This window comes from Podarcis gaigeae, assembly GCF_964106915.1.
Source record: "Podarcis gaigeae genome assembly, chromosome: 6".
Classification (NCBI taxonomy): Eukaryota; Metazoa; Chordata; class Lepidosauria; order Squamata; family Lacertidae; genus Podarcis; species Podarcis gaigeae.
The window spans coordinates 546,714-565,296 of record NC_139682.1 but is presented as its reverse complement, the minus strand read 5'-3'; the positions used below and the strand labels follow the sequence as shown (position 1 = coordinate 565,296).

The 18,583-nt window shown below is 54.7% G+C and overlaps 1 protein-coding gene across 2 annotated transcripts in view; it reads left to right on the top strand.

The window, feature by feature from the left end:
* The window catches only part of SLC12A5 (solute carrier family 12 member 5), a 103,979-nt gene extending 86,651 nt beyond the window's left edge, over positions 1 to 17,328 (top strand). For both annotated transcript variants that reach the window (XM_083744149.1, XM_083744150.1), the window contains exons 13-26: positions 15 to 133; positions 414 to 512; positions 1,064 to 1,183; positions 2,770 to 2,874; positions 3,366 to 3,534; positions 3,641 to 3,836; positions 4,611 to 4,780; positions 9,574 to 9,705; positions 9,815 to 9,922; positions 11,796 to 11,918; positions 12,877 to 13,076; positions 13,301 to 13,315; positions 13,503 to 13,636; positions 14,546 to 17,328. In XM_083744149.1, the coding sequence (XP_083600275.1) occupies positions 15 to 133; positions 414 to 512; positions 1,064 to 1,183; positions 2,770 to 2,874; positions 3,366 to 3,534; positions 3,641 to 3,836; positions 4,611 to 4,780; positions 9,574 to 9,705; positions 9,815 to 9,922; positions 11,796 to 11,918; positions 12,877 to 13,076; positions 13,301 to 13,315; positions 13,503 to 13,636; positions 14,546 to 14,637 (1,782 nt within the window). In that variant the 3' untranslated portion in view covers positions 14,638 to 17,328. The remainder of the gene's footprint in view (positions 1 to 14; positions 134 to 413; positions 513 to 1,063; positions 1,184 to 2,769; positions 2,875 to 3,365; positions 3,535 to 3,640; positions 3,837 to 4,610; positions 4,781 to 9,573; positions 9,706 to 9,814; positions 9,923 to 11,795; positions 11,919 to 12,876; positions 13,077 to 13,300; positions 13,316 to 13,502; positions 13,637 to 14,545) is intronic.
* Positions 17,329 to 18,583: the final 1,255 nt, after the last annotated feature.

Below are 18,583 nucleotides of genomic sequence, written 5' to 3'. Positions count from 1 at the left end.
TTCCTCTCCCGCAGGTCTTTGGGCACGGCAAGGCCAATGGGGAACCCACCTGGGCCCTCCTGCTCACCGCCTGCATCTGCGAAATAGGCATCCTCATTGCCTCCCTGGACGAGGTGGCCCCAATCCTCTCCATGTACGCCCCTCCCCCTCCTGGGACCTCTGGGGGCCCCTCTGAGCACGGGGCAGGGGGTCTCTCTCCAGCAGCCAGGAAGAGGCCGGACTGCCCAGCCACCCCCAGGTCTTGAGCATCCCTCAAGCTGGGGCAGCCCCTCCTGTCTGCCAGTGCTGCCCTCCCCAGCCCCACCCTCCCACCCCACGTGGGGCAGTTCCTTCCAGGTGCTGGGACGGGGTGGCTTTGAGCTGCCCTCTCTCCCCCCCCCCCCACATTCAGACCCTTGCTTCCTCCCCCCCAGGTTCTTCCTAATGTGCTACATGTTTGTCAACCTGGCCTGCGCGGTGCAGACGCTGCTGAGGACTCCCAATTGGCGGCCGCGGTTTCGGTATTACCACTGGTGAGTGGCAAAGGGCCAGGGATTCTTGAGCTGCCGTTCCTGCGGGGCAGCAAGGGGGTTGGTCTAGATGGCCCTGGGTGGCCCCTTCCTGTTCTCCAGGAGGAGCCTCCTGTTGGTAATAATAATAATAATAATAATAATAATAATAATAATAATAATAATAATAATTTATTTATTCCCCACCCATCTGGCTGGGTTTCCCCAGCCACTCTGGGCGGCTTCCAACAAAGCACTAAAATACAACAACCTATTAAACATTAAAAGCTTCTCTAAAGAGGGCTGCCTTCAGATGTCTTCTAAAAGTCTGGTAGTTGTTCTTCTCTTTGACATCTGGTTGGAGGGCGTTCCACAGGGCGGGTGCCACCACCGAGAAGGCCCTCTGCCTGGTTCCCTGTAACTTGGCTTCCCGCAGCGAGGGAACTGCCAAAAGGCGCTCGGCGCTGGACCTCAGTGTCCAGGCTGAACGATGGAGGTGGCAAGGGAGGCTTGGGCGGCTGCCGGTGCTCCTCTGGGCTGGGCTCAGCTCTCCTCCCCTCCCCTGGTGCCCACAGGACCCTCTCCTTCCTGGGCATGAGCCTCTGCCTGGCCCTGATGTTCATCTGCTCCTGGTACTATGCGCTGGTGGCCATGCTGATTGCAGGACTCATCTACAAATACATTGAATATCGAGGGTAAGTTGGCGGGTCGGGGGCTAGCGGGTTCTCCCGGGTGTTTTTTGGGGGGAAGAACCCAGGCTCCACTTGAGTGAACCCAGGCTTCACTCCACTGCTTTGCGAGTTCCAGGGCAGAGGTAGTGGGGGTGGTTTCTCCTTCACCTTAACTGACCCACCCCTCCCTCCCTCCCTCCCTCCCTATTATTAAATTTATATACCCCAGGGTTTGTGTTGTCTTCCGGGACAGTAAGACACAGCAGAGACTGTGGCGGCTTTATGATATATCGCTCTATTGACTACAACCTGCTCCTAGATGATGATGATGATGATGATGATGATGATGATGATGATGATGATAATGATAATAATAATTTTACTTATACCCCGCCCTCCCCAGCCAGAGCCGGGCTCAGGGCGGCCAACACCAATAAAATCACAATAATAAAAACATAATAGGGGAAAGAGGGGGAGGGGAGAAAAGAAAGAACCCAATTTAAAATACAGGTTAAAATGCAATTTAAAATGCAGCCTCCTTTTAAAGTAGCTGGTAAATCAAGACCATAAGGGGAGGGAAACGTAAGGGTCAGACTAAGTCCAAACCAAACGCCAGGCAGAACAGCTCTGTCTTGCAGGCCCTGCAGAAAGATGTTGAGTCCTGCAGGGCCCTGGTCTTTTGTGACAGAGCGTTCCACCACGTCGGGGCCAGTACTGAAAAGGCCCTGCCCTTAGTTGAGACCAATCTAACCTCCTTGGGGCTCAGGACCTCCAAAGTATTGTTATTTGTGGATCTTGAGGTCCTCCGCAGGGCAGACCAGGAGAAGCGGTCCCGTAGGTATGTGGGTCCTAGGCTGCGTAGGGCTTTAATGCTCAAAACCTTTAAAGGGATTGCAGAACATTTGCATCCTACAAGGGTCTGGCTCCCCCTTAAGGGCGGCACTGGATGCAAAGGACAGCAAAAAGCCATCCTTGCGTCTCTGGCCTCCAGCCGGTCACTCCCAGCTCACTTGCAGTTCTGCCCTCCTTCTCTTTTTCGCCGCAAACTGACTGCAAGGAGCTCCCCCCCCCAAAAAAAAATATAACCTGGCCTTGGCCTCTGTGCATCAGCACCCGACCAAGAAGGGGTCCCTCTCCCCCTTGCCTGGCAGTCTTGCCCTCTGACGGTTTCCTTGATGGTCATCACTGGTCTTTGTCCCCTTGAATGGCCCATCCAGCTAGTTCTGCCCAGCTCCCGTGGCTCCTTAGCACAAGTAAGTCCAGGGGGTTCCCTATGTTTGGCAAAGTTCAATCAGACTTCTGGCTAAATCCTCAGACATAATAATATTAAAGCACAAAAATACACAACATAGTAACCAACAAAAACAACACCCCCACACTCTATGAGGCCACAAATAGCTGAATCAGTGAATGACACGCTGGAAGAGGAACGTTTTTGCCTGGCGCCTAAAGACAACGCAAAGAGCCAGGCAAGCCTCCCTGGGGAGAGCGTTTCCCCAAGAGGGAGCCACTACAGAAGAGGCCCTGGTCTCATGTTGTGCCCCCCCCCCGGCCCTTGGTGGAGGAGGAACACCCAGAAGGGCCTCAGAGGATGACCTTTGACTTTGCAGAGCGGAGAAGGAGTGGGGCGATGGGATCCGGGGCCTGTCCCTCAGCGCGGCCCGTTATGCCCTCTTGCGGCTGGAAGAAGGGCCGCCCCATACGAAGAACTGGAGGTAAGGGAGCAGACTGACTGGGTGGGTGGGTGTGGGAAGAGGGAGAGGCAAGGAGACCGGGGGGGGGCACCTGTGGGAAGGCTGCTGGGCAGTGGGGTGCCAGGGGCCCTGGATCAGCTGCCCACCACAAGAGGCATAACAAGTGCAGGAGGGGCAGAGATGTGCCTGGCACGAGGCCTGGAGCAAAGGGAGGGCGTGAGCATGAGGGGGGCGTGAGGGGGGCTGGACTAAATGACTCTTGGGGGACCCGGCTGTTCTATGATCCCTAAGGGATGGGTCAGCAGAGGGAGCTGGCAAGGCAGGAGAGAGGAAGGGGACTTGGGACTGGGAAGGAGAGGCAGTGAGAGCGGGCAGGAGTCCTCCAATGCTAGTCCTACTCAAGAGGAGACCCACTGACACTGATGGCCATGGTGAACTTGGTTCCCTGCATTCCAACGGGTATACTCTGAGGAGGGCCCGGCCAGCGCCAACTCCCGCCTCCCCCTTCCCAGGCCGCAGCTGCTGGTGCTTGTCCGCGTGGATCAGGACCAGAACGTGGCCCACCCGCAGCTGCTCTCCTTCATCAACCAGCTGAAGGCCGGCAAGGGGCTGACCATCGTGGGCTCCGTGCTGGAGGGCACCTTCCTGGACAACCATGCCCAGGTCCAGCGGGCAGAGGAGGTGAGCAGGGCAGAGCGGCGCTCCTGGGGTTGGGGGTTGCAGGGTCCCGATCCCTGCTCTCGGCCGGGAAGGGGCTCCAACTTTTCTCCTCCCTGCTCCCTCGCAGTCCATCCGGCGGCTGATGGAGGCGGAGAAGGTGAAGGGCTTCTGCCAGGTGGTGACGTCGACCTCGGTGCGCGACGGGATGTCCCATCTGATCCAGTCCAGCGGCCTGGGGGGGCTGCAGCACAACAGCGTCCTGGTCGGCTGGCCTCGCAACTGGCGCAGCAAGGAGGACCACCAGACCTGGAGGAACTTCATTGGTACACGCTGGGCGGGGGGCAGGGGGCTGGGAGGGCAGAGGGGCCCTAAGGGCCAGGCCAAAGGGGGCCCACCGACTCCAGCCCCCTGCTCTCACAGGGGCCTCTTGTGCGAAACCCACAGGCAGGATCTGAGCCCAAGAGCAGCGCTCTCCTTTCCAGCTACTGGTACTCAGCAGCATTGCTGCCTCTTGCTGGGGGTGGGGAGCGTGGCCCTTGTGGCTAGAAGCCCCCCATGGCCCTCCCCCCCCCCCATGAATTGGCCCAATCTTCCTCCAGTGCCACCCAGGTCAGCGGCCATTGCTGTCTCCTGCAGGAAGGAGTTCCAAAGATTAACGATGTGCTGCAGGCAGAATCACTTCCTTTCATCTGCTCACCTTAGGGTTCTCTGCTATGTTAGAAACTCAGATATATAAGCGAGGCACCAAGTGGCTCCTTAAACCAGAGTTATGGTTGCCAAAATCGAACGTCTAGTTGCCATTTGTGGCCAGGCGGTTCTAAAGTTGTGTTTGTCAACGCACCATTTTGGTTCTGGAAATTCATTCCAGTTGTCCAGATAGAATTCTACAGGACAGGGTATTAGTGTGTGAAAATGGTCTATCTCTAAGGATCCCCAGCCAGGCACCTCCAGATGATGCCGTCCTGGCACCCGGGCATCTTCGCTTGGTCACAAGTGGCCAATAACCGGGTGCAAAATGTGTGAATTTTGAGCACTGGTTCTCTGTGCCCCCTCTCCTCTTGTGGGCAACGCTTCTCTCCCCTGCCTGCGCCCCACAGAGCTCGTGCGAGAGACCACCGCTGGGCACATGGCCCTCCTGGTGGCCAAGAACCTGGCCATGTTTCCGGCCAACTCGGAACGCTTCTCAGAGGGCCACATCGACGTCTGGTGGATCGTGCACGACGGAGGGATGCTGATGCTGCTGCCCTTCCTCCTGCGTCAACACAAGGTATGCGGGGAGACGCAGGGGGGGTCGAGCTGAGAAGCCTGCCCTGCAGGGGGTCGGGGCCACAGGAGGGTGCCGGTTGGTACTCATACAGTTTAAAGATGGAGCTAACTCTTTACAGCCGTGCCTCTGCTTACATATCCCTCCAGTTACATAAACCTTGGGATACACAAGCGGCAAACCTGGAAGTATGTTTCCAGGTTTTTGCCGCATGCGCAGAAGCAGTAGACCGCTTTGCACAGAAGTGCTGTTCCACCCTGCAGGTGTGCACAGAAGCAGTCTCTCCGGTTGCGAAAACCTCAGGATCCGATGTGGTTGAGTGTCAGGCCTGATGAGAAGAACAGTTTGTTCTTGGTGGTCTTACTCCATGGAAATCAGCTGTTGAGATCAAAGACCCCCACCTCCCCCCTCCTCTCCAGGGTTTCCCCCTGCAATCTGAGGCTGTGCCTGCATGCCGCCAACCTCTCCTCTGCCCTCTTCATTCCTCTTCTGGTTCTGGGAGACCAGTGGGGAGGGGAGCTCATGGCAGCAGGAGGGGGAGAGACCTGTGACTCTTCACCAGCCGGACTCATGTCTGGCCCTCCTCTCCTGCTTCAGCTTCTGATTCTTCCTGCTCACTAAGCCCTGTTGCTTCTTCCGCTTCTTACACCTCCTCCTCCTGGTCTGCTCCTCCTTCTCCCTCTGACCCCTCGTCATCATCCCACCCCCGGGCTCTGGGCCTTCTTCCCTTGGGGTTCCCCGTGGGGGTTCCTCCCACCGTTCCTCTGTGCCCAACCAGTCCAGAACAGCTGGACTAGATGGTCTCTTGGGACCCTCCCAACTCTGCCATTCTATGCTTCTACAAGGAAGGGCAGAGTCCTCAGCAGGGACACCCAACAGCAAATCCACTCCCTTAGCAACCACAAATGGCTGTATTGGAGCTCCAGTCTCTTCTGGCGGCTGCTGGGGAGGAAGGGGCCCATGTTCTTTTTAATAATATTTTTATTGCATTTCCATTTTTAATATTTAGACGCATTCTTATTATCCACTCTACTTTTTTGCTCATATGAACCCATCGACATCCTTCCTGCCTGCCTCATGGCTTTCAAAGTTCATCTCTATATCATAGCAGTTATACATGTTCCATTTTACGTTTTTCTCAGTCAACACCTCAATTTTTAAGTAAATGTAAAAAAGGTAATAATCATTGTCAATTCTTCTTACAACCCTGCTCTTGTTTTTAATTGCTTATGGTGATCCTTCAAATATTGTACAAATTCACTCTAGTCTTTTTGGAAAGCTTAATCATGCTGGTTTCAGATTTTCCCAGTCAGCTTCTCCAGTTCCGCATAGTCCATCATCTTCATCTGCCACTCTTCTATCGATACAATAGTCTTTATTGTCATTGTCCCATACAGAACAACGAAACTGAAAAAATCTACATCAGACATTCAAAAAACCAACAAGCCTGCTATCCCAGCCTGGTTAACCCCCTAAAAACTCTGATACCCCATAATTAAATACAATATACTCCCATAGAGACTACCTTAAAGGTAAAGGGACCCCTGACCATTAGGTCCAGTCGTGGCCGACTCTGGGGTTGCGGTGCCAGCAGGACTAAGCTCCTTCTGGTGAACCAGAGCAGCGCAAGGAAGCGCCGTTTACCTTCCCACCAGAGTGGTACCTATTTATCTACTTGCACTTTGACGTGCTTTCAAACTGCTAGGTTGGCAGGAGCAGGGACCGAGAAACGGGAGCTCACCCCGTTGCGGGGATTCGAACCGCCAACCTTTTGATCGGCAAGTCCTAGGCTCTGTGGTTTAGCCCACAGCGCCACCCGTGTCCCTTTTGGAGACTACCTTAAAGGTAAAGGTAAAGGTACCCCTGCCCGTACGGGCCAGTCTTGCCAGACTCTGGGGTTGTGCGCCCATCTCACTCAAGAGGAGTTCTGTTGTATTAGGAAACCTCGCACCACGGCTTTACTTGCGTCCCAAATTACTCTTTTCTCCACCTCTGTCTTCAGGTTTATCTCAAAGTAATCTTTCAAAGTTTTTTGGGCCTTTTTGTAAATCTCTTCATCTCTAAATAGGGTGTCATTCATTCTCCATCTGAAGGAACCAGCTGTTGTCAATTTCATCTCCATCTTTACAGCATTATGGTCGGGGCAAGTCTTTGGGCAGATTTCTACTTTATCTTTGGAGCCATCCCACTAGTAATCCATATTTGGTCAATTCTTGTCCATGTCATTTTTGCTTCGGAGAAAAAGGTTCCCTCTCTCTCAAGAGGGTTCCTTGTTCTCCAGATGTCAATCAAATCCATGTTCTCAGTCATCTCGAAGAAAGTCTTTGGTAATCTCCCATCCTTAGAGACCATGGATAAAGTCTTTGTGCTTTATCCATGTTTGTAGAGACCACACCATTCATGTCTCCCATCATAATTACCTTATGGTCCAAATAGTCCATTAAAGTCTCATGCAGCTTCTTAAAAAATTCTGCCTTCCCTTCATTTGGTGCATAAATTCCAACTGTCAAAAATTTTTCTCCTTGAACTTGTATTTCAATTGCCAAAAATCTTCCTTGTTCATCTTTAAAAATTAATTTTGGGGCCAACTTCTCCTTTGCATAAATCACAACTCCTCTTTTCTTTACTTTATCTGATGAAATGAATTCCTGCCCTAATTTTTTGTTTATAAGCAATTTTCTATGTGCCCTAGTCACATGAGTTTCTTGTAAGCAAATCAAGTCCAATTGTTCTCTCTTCAAAATGTGAAAAACCTCACGTCTTTTTCTGGGAAGGTTAAGTCCATTACAATTCCAGCTTAGAAATTGCAGAGCCATCTTGTTGTTTAATCAGTTGTTTCTCCAGTCGCTCCCTGCGGCTGTTCTTCTTCCGTCGATGGTTTAAGTCCAAATGACAAATTGCTTATCTCTACTCCCGGGGTCAATTCCACCACTCCTTTCTGCAAGTCCTCCTCGTTTCTGTCCAAGAATTGCTCTTTATCTTGTACTGTTCTTATTTTAACTTTCTTCCCTTTATAGTTGAAAGACAAACCTTGTGGAAATTCCCACCTGAAAGGTAAATTGTTCTTTTTCAGCAAGTAAACCAGATTCTTGTAATGAGTTCTTGCCTCCAGGATGTATTTAGGGATGTCCTTGTAAATCTGCACAAAAGCATCTTCAATCTCTAGAGATCTCTGGTAGTGTAAATTTAATATTTTATCTCTTTCTTCTTTCAATCTTAAGGTTATCAGACAATCCCTTGGAATCTTCCTGTTTTGCCTCCTTCCCAATCTGAAGGCAGCTGTAATCTTAAATTCCTCTTCCTCTAAGTTTACCTGCCAGAATTCTGAAATTCGCCTCATGTTCATCCAGCTTTTTACAAACTGGTACTAATTTTTCCTGTGCAGTTTCTGCAGTAGTTTTAGCTTCCTCAGCAATTTTTCGAGTTGTGGCGTTTTCTTCAATCAATTTATTTATAGTTTCTGTATTAGATGTAATACTTTTGGTGTTTAAGTCCAATTTTTTAGAAAGTTCTGTCAACTGTTTGGTATTTTCTGAGCTCTGCTTTGTCAAAACTTCTAAAGATTCATTTATTTTAAGTAGTGCTTGTGTCACTGAATCCATAGGTATATTTGTGACTTTTTCCTGCCCAGCTGCACCTGTTGGCAGTGTGCTTGATATTGAGCCCCTTTTCTTTTGTGCAGCTTTGGCTTTAGATCTTGTTGCTATCTCTTCTGCTGGGCCACTCATATCCCAAGGTCGTTCTCACAGGAGCAGCTTTTGTATGGAAAAATCCACTGACTTGTGTTTTTTTTTACAGTCTATGTTACAGCTGTTGCCACTCAGCCCTCTAGAGGGAGTAATTCAAAGTATCCAGTAGGCAGAGAGACAAAGAAACAAAAAGTCCCCACAGAAACAAAGTTTTGGCAGCAATCTTCCAATATATACAAACTGACAATTTGTAGTTTCAATAAAGTCTCAAACTTGTATCAAATAAGGTCCCAACTTTGTAGCAAGTCTTTATCTGACAGCTCACCTTCTCAGTGCTTTACTCAGGCAGTCCGTTCCCAGAGTCAAGAACGGCAGAAAACTTTTCTTCCCTTTGTTTTTCCATGCAGGTTAAGCCAAATCCGTCTCTTTTTCCCCCTTGCTCCTGCTTGCTAAGGGGGAATTTAAATTCAATGTCAAAGTTAAACAGTTCAAATTTAATTCTCCTCCAATTGCAGCTTTGGAATTTCGTTGCTTTAGATGTCATGCAGTCCGGGGAAGGAAGACTTCCTTTATTTTGCCTTTCCCGTTTTCGGCCGAATTTCAGACAATAAATTTTTAAGTCCAGTAAGCTTTCCAATCTTACTTACGGGTATTCAATTTCAGTCCAGATTTCAAGAAGGAATCGGCGCTCTCCGCCTATGGTGACGCGGCTTCACTTCACGGGCTGGGTAGCGACTCTCAGCACCGCACACACCCCCGATGCCACTCCGGAGCCTTTAAAAAGGCTCCTTTACAGTAAAGGGGGGCGCAAATGGTGCCCACCGAGTCTCCTTGTTCACAGGCTTCTGCGCCTGTGATTTTAGGGGTCCCCGCTTCGCCGTAGCGGTCAGACCCGAACTCGTGAAGCAGTCCTCCTCCAGAGCTCGAAGGGAGGACCGCCATTAAGCGCTGGCGCCGACCGGAAGTCCTATGCCTTAACCTATCGTAGATATTTCTTGTTGCTTCCGTGTTCTGCCAGGCCTTGTCCCAGGAACGAGTCCCCTGAGCTGGGCAGGGCAGTTTTTGCGCTGGCTTAGTGTTTCCACCGCCTCTTTTCCTCCCACGTAGGTTTGGCGCAAGTGCAAGATGCGGATCTTCACCGTGGCCCAGATGGACGACAACAGCATCCAGATGAAGAAGGACCTGACGACTTTCCTGTACCACCTGCGCATCACAGCCGAGGTGGAAGTGGTGGAGATGGTAAGGCCGTCAGAGCAGCCGGCTGCTGGATCCGGCCAGGAGCCTGTTGGGTCCAGCCTCGCGTTCTCACGAGGGAGTCCCCATGTCCCACCCTCTCCCTCTCCCGCAGCACGAGAGTGACATCTCCGCCTACACCTACGAGAAGACCTTGGTGATGGAGCAGCGCTCCCAGATCCTGAAGCAGATGCACCTCACCAAGACGGAGAGGGAGCGCGAGGTAAGTGGCCGTGGGGCTGGTGGACCGCAATGCCCCCTCCCACTTATGGGCTGGGAAGCGCTGCAAGGTCTCGTGCAAGTGCAAAGGGAGAAATCTGCCCTGCCTGAAGAAGGGCCTGGGCAGAGAGGCCGGGAGGAGAGAGTCCTGCTCTCTTGCAGCGATTCCTCCGTGCACCTTAGAACTGGGTCCGATTTGCACCTGCCCTCGTCTCACAGGGGCCAACCAGGGGCTCATTCTGGGAAACCCACAAGCAGGATTTGATCACAGGGGCGCCGTCTGCCTTGCCAAATGCAAGGCAATTGTTTTAAAATGAGATTCAGAAGTAACACAAAACGTGAGTGAGTGAGAAGATTGAAGGTTTTTATTCTAAACAGCAAGCAATATATACATGCCAAGCAAGCACTTTGGCCTGCCACTTGGAAGCCCTCAAGAAGTGGCGACCCCACAGCCATCAGTCCGTGCATGAGCTTCTCAGAAACTATGCCCCAAACCATCCAATTCATAGATAACTAGCCTGTTAGCCTGCATGGCTTGCTCAACTGGCTACGTGCAGATAATTCATGAGCCACCTCTCCCAGTGCCTCACTTTCTCCAACATCAAAGAAGGTGAAGGTACCCAGCACTATCACAGATTAGGGCACTAAAGGCTGTTCTCAGCCATCAAAGAGCTGAACAAGAGATAGGGAGGGCGAAGCAAAGAGAGGCAGGGAGGGGAACCATGTCAGATCACTAGATCTCCTGGATCAATTGCCCATATAGGGAGAGGGAGAGAAGGGAGCCGATTCAGCTGCGTGGGTTCAAGAGAGGATGAGATCACTAACTCCTTGAAATACAACTATATTCCAGACAGATACTCCACACACCTTCCCCTCCTGTGGCTTCTAGAAACTGCTTCCAGCTGGGGAGCCCAAGCAGAGCCCCCCCCCCCCATGGCCTCTCATCCTCTCTTAAAAGCATCCAAGCTTGTGGCCAGCCTTGTTTCCTGTGGAAGGGAGTTCCATAGTTAAACTAAGCACTGTGTAAAGAAGGACTTCCTTTTCCCTGTCCTGTCTTTGATCTTTTTCACATCTCTCCCCTTGTAGGCCGTCTATTACCGTATTTTTCGCACCATAGGGCGCACCGGACCATGGGGCGCACCCAGTTTTTTTGGGGGGAAATAAAGGGGGGGGAATTATTTTTCCCCCAGGCGTGGGGCTGGGGAAGCTCGAGCTTCCCCCGACCTCAGCCCCCAAACAGGCAGCTCTCTGCAAGCCATGGGAGCGCTCCCGCTGCTTGCGGAGAGGTCCGCGAAGCCTGGACGCGCTGAGCTCAGTGTGCGCAGGCTTCGGCATGCAGGCAACTCTCCGCATGCAGCGGAAGCCCAGCGCTGGGCTACCACTGCTTGCGGAGAGGTGTGCGAAGCCTGGAGAGCATGAGGGGTTGGTGCGCACCGACCCCTCTCACTCTCCAGGCTTCAGCGAAAGCCTGCATTCGCACCATAGGACGCACACACATTTCCCCTTCATTTTTGGAGGGGGAAAAGGTGCGTCCTATGGTGCGAAAAATACGGTATATACTATACTTCTCACTACACAGATCTCAGTCTCTTGGCCAGCAATGGGTGCCACCCTAAAGCATCTCTCACAAGGGGGGGGGGCACACAGAGCGTTTTAAGGGTGTGTTCAGATGGGGAGGTGATATGAAGAAAACCTGTGCATGTTATATGCGCTTTATAACTGGCACCTCAGCCTTTGCCCACAAGGAGCCTGAGGATGAGTTGGACGTCTAGCCGATAAAACACCTGGCACACAGCCAGAGCCTGGCACCAGCCTGGCACCACCCACTGGGGGCAGCTCCCTTGCCAGTGGCCTCTCCTCTCCCTTCTGCCCCCCAGATCCAGAGCATCACGGACGAGTCGCGCGGCTCCATCCGGCGCAAGAACCCCACCAACACGCGCTTGCGCCTCAATGTCCCCGACGAGCAGGTGGGCGACAACGAGGAGAAGCCGGAAGAAGAGGTGAGGCTGACCGGGGGGAGGGGCGGGCTCAAATGCCCAGAAGGGGCAGAGCAAGAGCCATCTGCAGTTTCTTATAAGAATAGCGCTTCTATTAAACAATGTGGGAATGTTGAAGATAGTAGGAGAGGATATATTAATTAAATAGTATCCTTCCTCACTCACGCTAGGGAGTCATTTAGCAGAGCACATTCCCTCGTGGACAGCAGGAGGCCAGGAGATGGATTCATGAGAATCATTAGAGTTAAGCAATCCAGTCTGGCTTGTTCCTGGTAAATCCCCTTAAGGTCAAGGGACCCCTGACCGTTAGGTCCAGTCGTGGCCGACTCTGGGGTTGTGGTGCTCATCTCTCTTTATTGGCCGAGGGAGCCGGCGTACAGCTTCCGGGGCATGTGGCCAGCAGGACTAAGCCGCTTCTGGTGAGCCAGAGCAGCACATGGAAACGCCGTTTACCTTTCCGCCAGAGCGGCACCTGTTTATCTACTTGGACTTTGAGGTGCTTTCAAACTGCTAGGTGGGCAGGAGCTGGGACTGAGCAGACACAAGGGGAGGAAGTCCAGACCAGGTGTGACAGGAAGTCCTCCTGGCTGGGGCAACATCTCCCTGTGTGACCGTTCCTGCTTCAGTGATGTTACATCCCACAACTAAAGAATTTGCCCAATGAATCCATTTCCAGTTAACCTGATTAAGTGCCAAATTGTTGCAGCCCTGAAAAAGAGAGCGATCAGAGTAGGTCGGGACCTCAAAGGTAACCCAGTCCACTGGTGGAATCATGGGAAGGGACCCCTGGGGGCATCTAGTCCAGCCCTGAATCTCAACTAAAGCATCCCTGACCACCCAGGCAGAGACTTGTGGGGCATGGCCTTGATCCTGACCGGGGCTGATGGCTGCATTGCGAGGGGCTGCGCAGGGTCCGTGCCCTGGCCCCAACCTCTCCCGCCCTCCTCCTCCTCTGCCACAGGTGCAGCTCATCCACGACAAAAACGCCACCAGCGGCTCCCCGTCTCCGGGCGACGAAACGGAGGCGGAGGTGGAGGCGGAGCCAGAGGCCGCCCCGGAGAAGGTGCACCTCACCTGGACGAAAGACAAGCTGGCCGAGAAGAACAAGGGCAAGAGTCCCGTCAGCCCCGAGAGCATCAAGGACTTCTTCAGCATGAAGCCGTGAGTCCCGGCGCCAGCACCTCTGCCCCCCAGGCAGGAGGGACCCGCTTCTGCTCCTGCCGGGGCATCGCTCTGAGGGTGCCGGGAACCAGGGGGGCTGCTGGGCAGAGGGGAGGGGGCTTGGTGCCAAGGGAGGGGCTTGCCAGGCATGCCTCCTGGCAGGGGGACCAGGTAGTCAATGACCAGCTCTCTCTCTTCCTCCTTCCTTTGCCTGACGCTGCCAGGGAGTGGGAGACCCTGTAAGTCTTTGCTTGGGGCTGCTCTGCTCTGTGTCATGGGGGGAGCAGGGGGGCTCTCAGGGCACCTCTGGCTGGGCTTTTCTCCCGCCCCACCTGTCGTGGGGCAGGGCGCTGGGCTCGGGCGGGCAGGGTGGGGTCCAAGGAGGCTTCTGGAGCCAACCGACCAGGCCCCCGCCGTCTTCCGCAGGAACCAGTCCAACGTCCGGCGGATGCACACTGCCATCCGCCTCAACGAGGCCATCGTGAAGAAGTCCCAAGACGCCAAGCTGGTGCTGCTCAACATGCCAGGGCCCCCCCGGAACCGCAAGGGGGACGAGAACTGTATCCTTCCCTGGCAGAGCCCCCACGGGCACCTGGGGGCAGGGGCATTTCTGGGGCGTCCTGAGAGCGAAGCTTTTGAGGGGAGCAAGGGCAACACAGGAAGGGAAACTGCAGATACTCTGCCTTTTAATAATAATAATAATAAGAAGAAGAAGAATAACATTTATTTCTATTCCGCCCTTCCTGGTTTAAAAACCAGGCTAAGGCGGCTAACAGCAAATATAAAACATTAATTAAAATGCGACTTAAAAACAGCATAGGTAAAGGGACCCCTGACCGTTAGGTCCAGTCGTGGCCGACTCTGGGGTTGCAGCGCTCATCTCGCTTTCTTGGCCGAGGGAGCCGGCGTACAGCTTCCGGGGCATGTGGCCAGCAGGACTAAGCCGCTTCTGGCGAACCAGAGCAGCGCACGGAAACGCCGTTTACCTTCCTGCCAGAGCTCTACCTATTGATCTACTTGCCCTTTGACGTGCTTTTGAACTGCTAGGTTGGCAGGAGCAGGGGCCAAGCGACAGGAGCTCACCCCATTGTGGGGATTCGAACCGCCGACCTTCTGATCAGCAAGCCCTAGGCTCTGTGGTTTAATCCACAGCGCCACCTGCGTCCCATAAATAGCATAAAACAGCATAAAATACAACATAAAAGGCAGCATCAATATCAATAAAATTCAAAAATGCAGGGGTCATTTGGGGTAAAAGAAAAGAAAAAAACAAAACGCCAGTCAGTAGACATCCAACGATCAGCTGGGCTAACTGGCCAAGTTGGTCCTACCTGGACAAGTGCATTTAGAACCCAAAACGGCAGAGGAGAATCGGGTCCCTGGTTCTTCTGGGGAGGGTGGGCCAGGGCCAGGGTGGGGGCCTCTCTTCTGTGCCCTGGGTACCCCTCCGCTCCTTAACTGCCCCCCAGACATGGAGTTCCTGGAAGTCTTGACGGAGCACCTGGACCGGGTCTTGCTGGTGCGCGGTGGGGGCCGGGAGGTCATCACCATTTACTCCTGAGAATCTGGCCGAGGCCGTTGCCCGGAGGTTTGTGCCCCGCCTGAGAGCCCCGCCTGCCCCTTTCCGCACCCATCTCTCCCGGAGAGCCAGCAGGGAGGGCCTGCCGCCCAACACCGCTCCACTCGTCTCTCCGCACGTGAACTGCAGCGCCAGGCGCACCCATCCAAGCACCGCAGCCGCCAGCTCCTGCCCAGCGGCACGGCTGCTACCGCTGACCCATAGGTCGACCTCGGCTCTTGGGCCGGCGCTCGCCGTGGGACGGAGGGCGGCCGCCGGCAGCTAAGTGACTTCCCCGGGAGGCCAGAGACTCGGATGCGCCGAGCCCCTTGCCCTGATCCTGCCTGCTTTTCTATCGTTGCCTTTTGTCGGGTGTGCTCCTTTCTCCCCCTGCCCCGCCCCCCAACCCAGCCCCCCAGGTGGGGAGAGGGCACCAGCCGAGGCCACCAGCATGCTTCTTCCCTTGCCAATGCTGGACTCTCCCCTCCCTGCCCTCCTAAGACAAGCCCCCTCTTGGGGACCAAAGCAATGGGGCTGGGCAGCTTTCGTAGAATCATAGAACTGAAGTTGGAAGGGACCCCTGGGGTCATCTAGTCCAACCCCCTGCCCTCCTGCTTTGCCCTTTTTGCCCAGGAGGGCCTGGCAACTACGGCTGACCCCCCTGCAGGCTGCCTGGGCTTAGAATGGCAGAGTTGTCGAGTGGGAAAGGGGGTCATCTTGTGTCCCGTCCCCCCGCCAAGCCCCTCTAAACTCGCCAACCATTTTGCACTTTGCTCTTCCCGTCCGGCCCAGAGGGGCACTGGGGCGCAGAGATGGGTCTCTCTGCCCCGTCTTGGACGGAGAAGCCAAGCCTTTTGGGGTCCGTGTTTCCTCCTTCCTGCCAAAAGGGCGGGAGAGGAGACAGGACAGACCCCACTGGGGCCCCCGCAAGACCACAGCCCCTTTGCACTTTAGGACTGGCTCTCCCGGCCCATGGGGCTGGGCTGCCAGGTGACACCCCCCAGGGGTCACAGTGGTGGCGGGGGCCCCTCTCGCCACCCTCCTGCTTCTGTGGCCCCTTCCTCGCCCGCTGACATTCCCCAAATGCCCCGTATGGGACGGCAGTCTCTCCCATGGGGGAGGCAGGTGCCTCAGCCAGATGCACTTAATGCCCCCCACCCACCCGCCCTCCTGCATGCCCCCCCCAGTTCTCATCTGGCTCAACAAAGGGCTAAGATGCTTTGGGGGGGATTCTGTCCCCCCCCCATCCTAGAATCGCAGAGTTTGAAATGGGACCCCACGGGTCATCTAATCCAACCCCCTGCAATGCAGGAATTGCAACAACAAAGCCTCCCTCCCTTGCCTCCCCCCGAAATGTGTGACGCAGCCCCTTCCTCCCCCCCTCCCCCCCCAGTGTCCGCTGTGGGGCTTTTAACCAATGTGAATAGTCCTCCGTAGCCAGAGGGACTTCGCTCTGCCTGATGTGGGGCTGTATATATTGTAAATAGCACAGGACATGTATTTTTAAAGGGGTCGTATTTATGTGGGGGGGGGGGACAGAAACGAGATGAAAGTCTATACATAAAGAGAGTGAGAGAGAGAGAGATCCAGCGGGTGGGGTGGGTGGCTGGCTGGGTGAGACGCCCCCCAGGCGGGGCCAGGAGCCAGGCCTGGACCGGCTTGGCGAACAGGCGCCACGCACTTCTCCACGGGCGCTGTGCAGTGGCAGGGAGTTCCGCTGAGACCGGGCGGCGCCGGCGGCTGTTTCCTCCTTTGTGCACTTGTCTCTTCTTAGCTTCTTAGGGTTCTTATCAGGGAAAAGGGCCAGAACCACCTGAACCTATTTCACAGCAGATCTGAGCTTCCACTTCCGAGTGCGGCCTGCTAAGCTTCAAACTCTCCGCGTCCCCCTCGCCCCACCAGGCAGCCTGGCCCCCGTGCCTCCCCACCTCCTCTCCTAGGGCCGGGCCGTGGCTGGAGCAGCATAGAATCAGGGAGCTGGGAGGGACACCCCAAGGTCATCTAGGGCAACCCCCCGCCATGCAAGAAACAGAGCTCAAGAATCACCCCCGGCCACTGCTGGAAAGCCTCCAAGGAAAGAGAGCCCATCCCCCCCCCGCATTGGAGAAGATCCAGTGGGTCCTCCAGTCCACACCCCTGCAAGGCAGGGACCCCCAAAGGTCCTCCAGACCACCCCCTGCAATGCAGGGCTCGCAGCTTCCCATCACCCGCACCCCTGGCAGCTAGATCACCCCTCACTGCCCCTTCGCCACCCACCTGGTGGGGTTGCAACTGCTCCCCCGGCTGCACCTTCTGGCGCACTTTCCATGCAGGCTGTTCAGAGGGTGTGACCCTCCCTCCACCTCCAGAAGGCCTGGGGGGTGTCTTCTTCTCCCGCCGCCGCATGGCTGGCTCCTTCCCCTCCCAGCTGCCCCACTCCCCCCCCCCCCATATTTCCCAGTCCCTCAGGAGAAGCCCACGCTTAGCAGGTGGCACTGCATGCGAGTTTACACCCCCCGTTCTGACCCCGCACGTTTGGCCCCCCGTGTGTGTGTGTGTGTCCCGTGTGCCGCTCTCCCCTGGAGCCCCTTCAGCCCCGTCCGCCCAGGGAGGGTCCTCTTGTGATCGGGGGGGGGGGGAGGGGGCAGGACATGCACCGCTGCTGGACGAGGGGGTTGCAGCGGAAACAGGACCAGCTTCAGAAACAGCAAAAAAGGAGAACTCCAACGTGCAGACTGAGAAGGGGTCTCCTTGGAGAGTCCCGGTCCTTCAGAGATGCTGCTTCTCAGAAGGACCCAGAGGCCCTATTTGTGTTGGTTAAAACACACTCCCCCCCCCCCCCCAAGCTCCATGTGCAATATCTTTGTTAATGAATGTTCCCACCAGAGTCGGCTCATCCAGTAACCTTTATAATCCGATCACCGTAGCTAACCTGTTTTACGTCCATCCAAGTGACTCTTGATTCGAGTGCAATATTTCGATAGCTTTTGTGAGCTCCTCCATTGTAGGCTTTTGTGTTCTAGGGATTTGTGTGTGCAAAGCAACGCCGATCAGTTTCCTCCCTGTAAATAAACCAGGTTGCCGATCCAAAGGAACGCGCGTTAGGCTTGCCTCTACTTTTGTGCGAGTGTTTCTGTGGGCTGCCTGGCTACCGCCCCCCCCCCCCGCGCTGTTCTCTATGCCGATAGATATCCATGGGGTCGTGGCTCCTCCTCTGTTGACTGCTTGTGTTGATGCTTCTACTGTATTTTATTTTTTAGATTCCTGTCTGCACAAAATGCAATAAAAAGGATTTTATTACACCCTTCATTGGCTGCGGGCGGCCTGCTTATGTCCTGGAGGAGAATGTTGCGTGTGCACAGAGTCCGCCTTCAAGCGGCACATAGTTAACCTGTGGAACTCCCTGCTGGAGGCACCAATGGTCCCCTACCTAGGTAGCTTTAGAAGAGTGTCAGTTCCTGCAGGAGGGGCATCCCCTGGGGCTTCCAGTCATGAGAGCTATGCACATGCAGAAGGGGAGGTCTTGTGGTGGGATGCTTCTGGGGGGGGGGGTTCCCACAGGCCACAGAGAGAACGCTGGACTAGGTGGGCAACTGGCCTGATCCGGGACCTTAGGTTCTTATTTTTACAAGCAGTCGACCGGTGCTGAGCAGGCTGGAAGGAAACTGGAATGGCCTTCCCAACAGCTTGCATTGGCCCAGCTCACAGGGAGGGGAAACAGCTCTTGGGGTTCTGCCACCCCATGACTGACCTACAGCTGCTGAAGACCTGGAGGCAGGATAGAGCGGAAGAGGTCTTTGCCGTTCTGCATTGCCATCCACAGGGAGGGACTCCTGGCTGGGGCAAACGCTGCAGTTCCCTTCCACCGGAGGGGAACTGGGCTGCCGTTGCCCCCAGAGAATGGTACAGTGCCACGGGGACTGCTTCCGTTTCTCCAGCGCGGAGCTGCTCTTGAGTGGGGTTCAGGCGC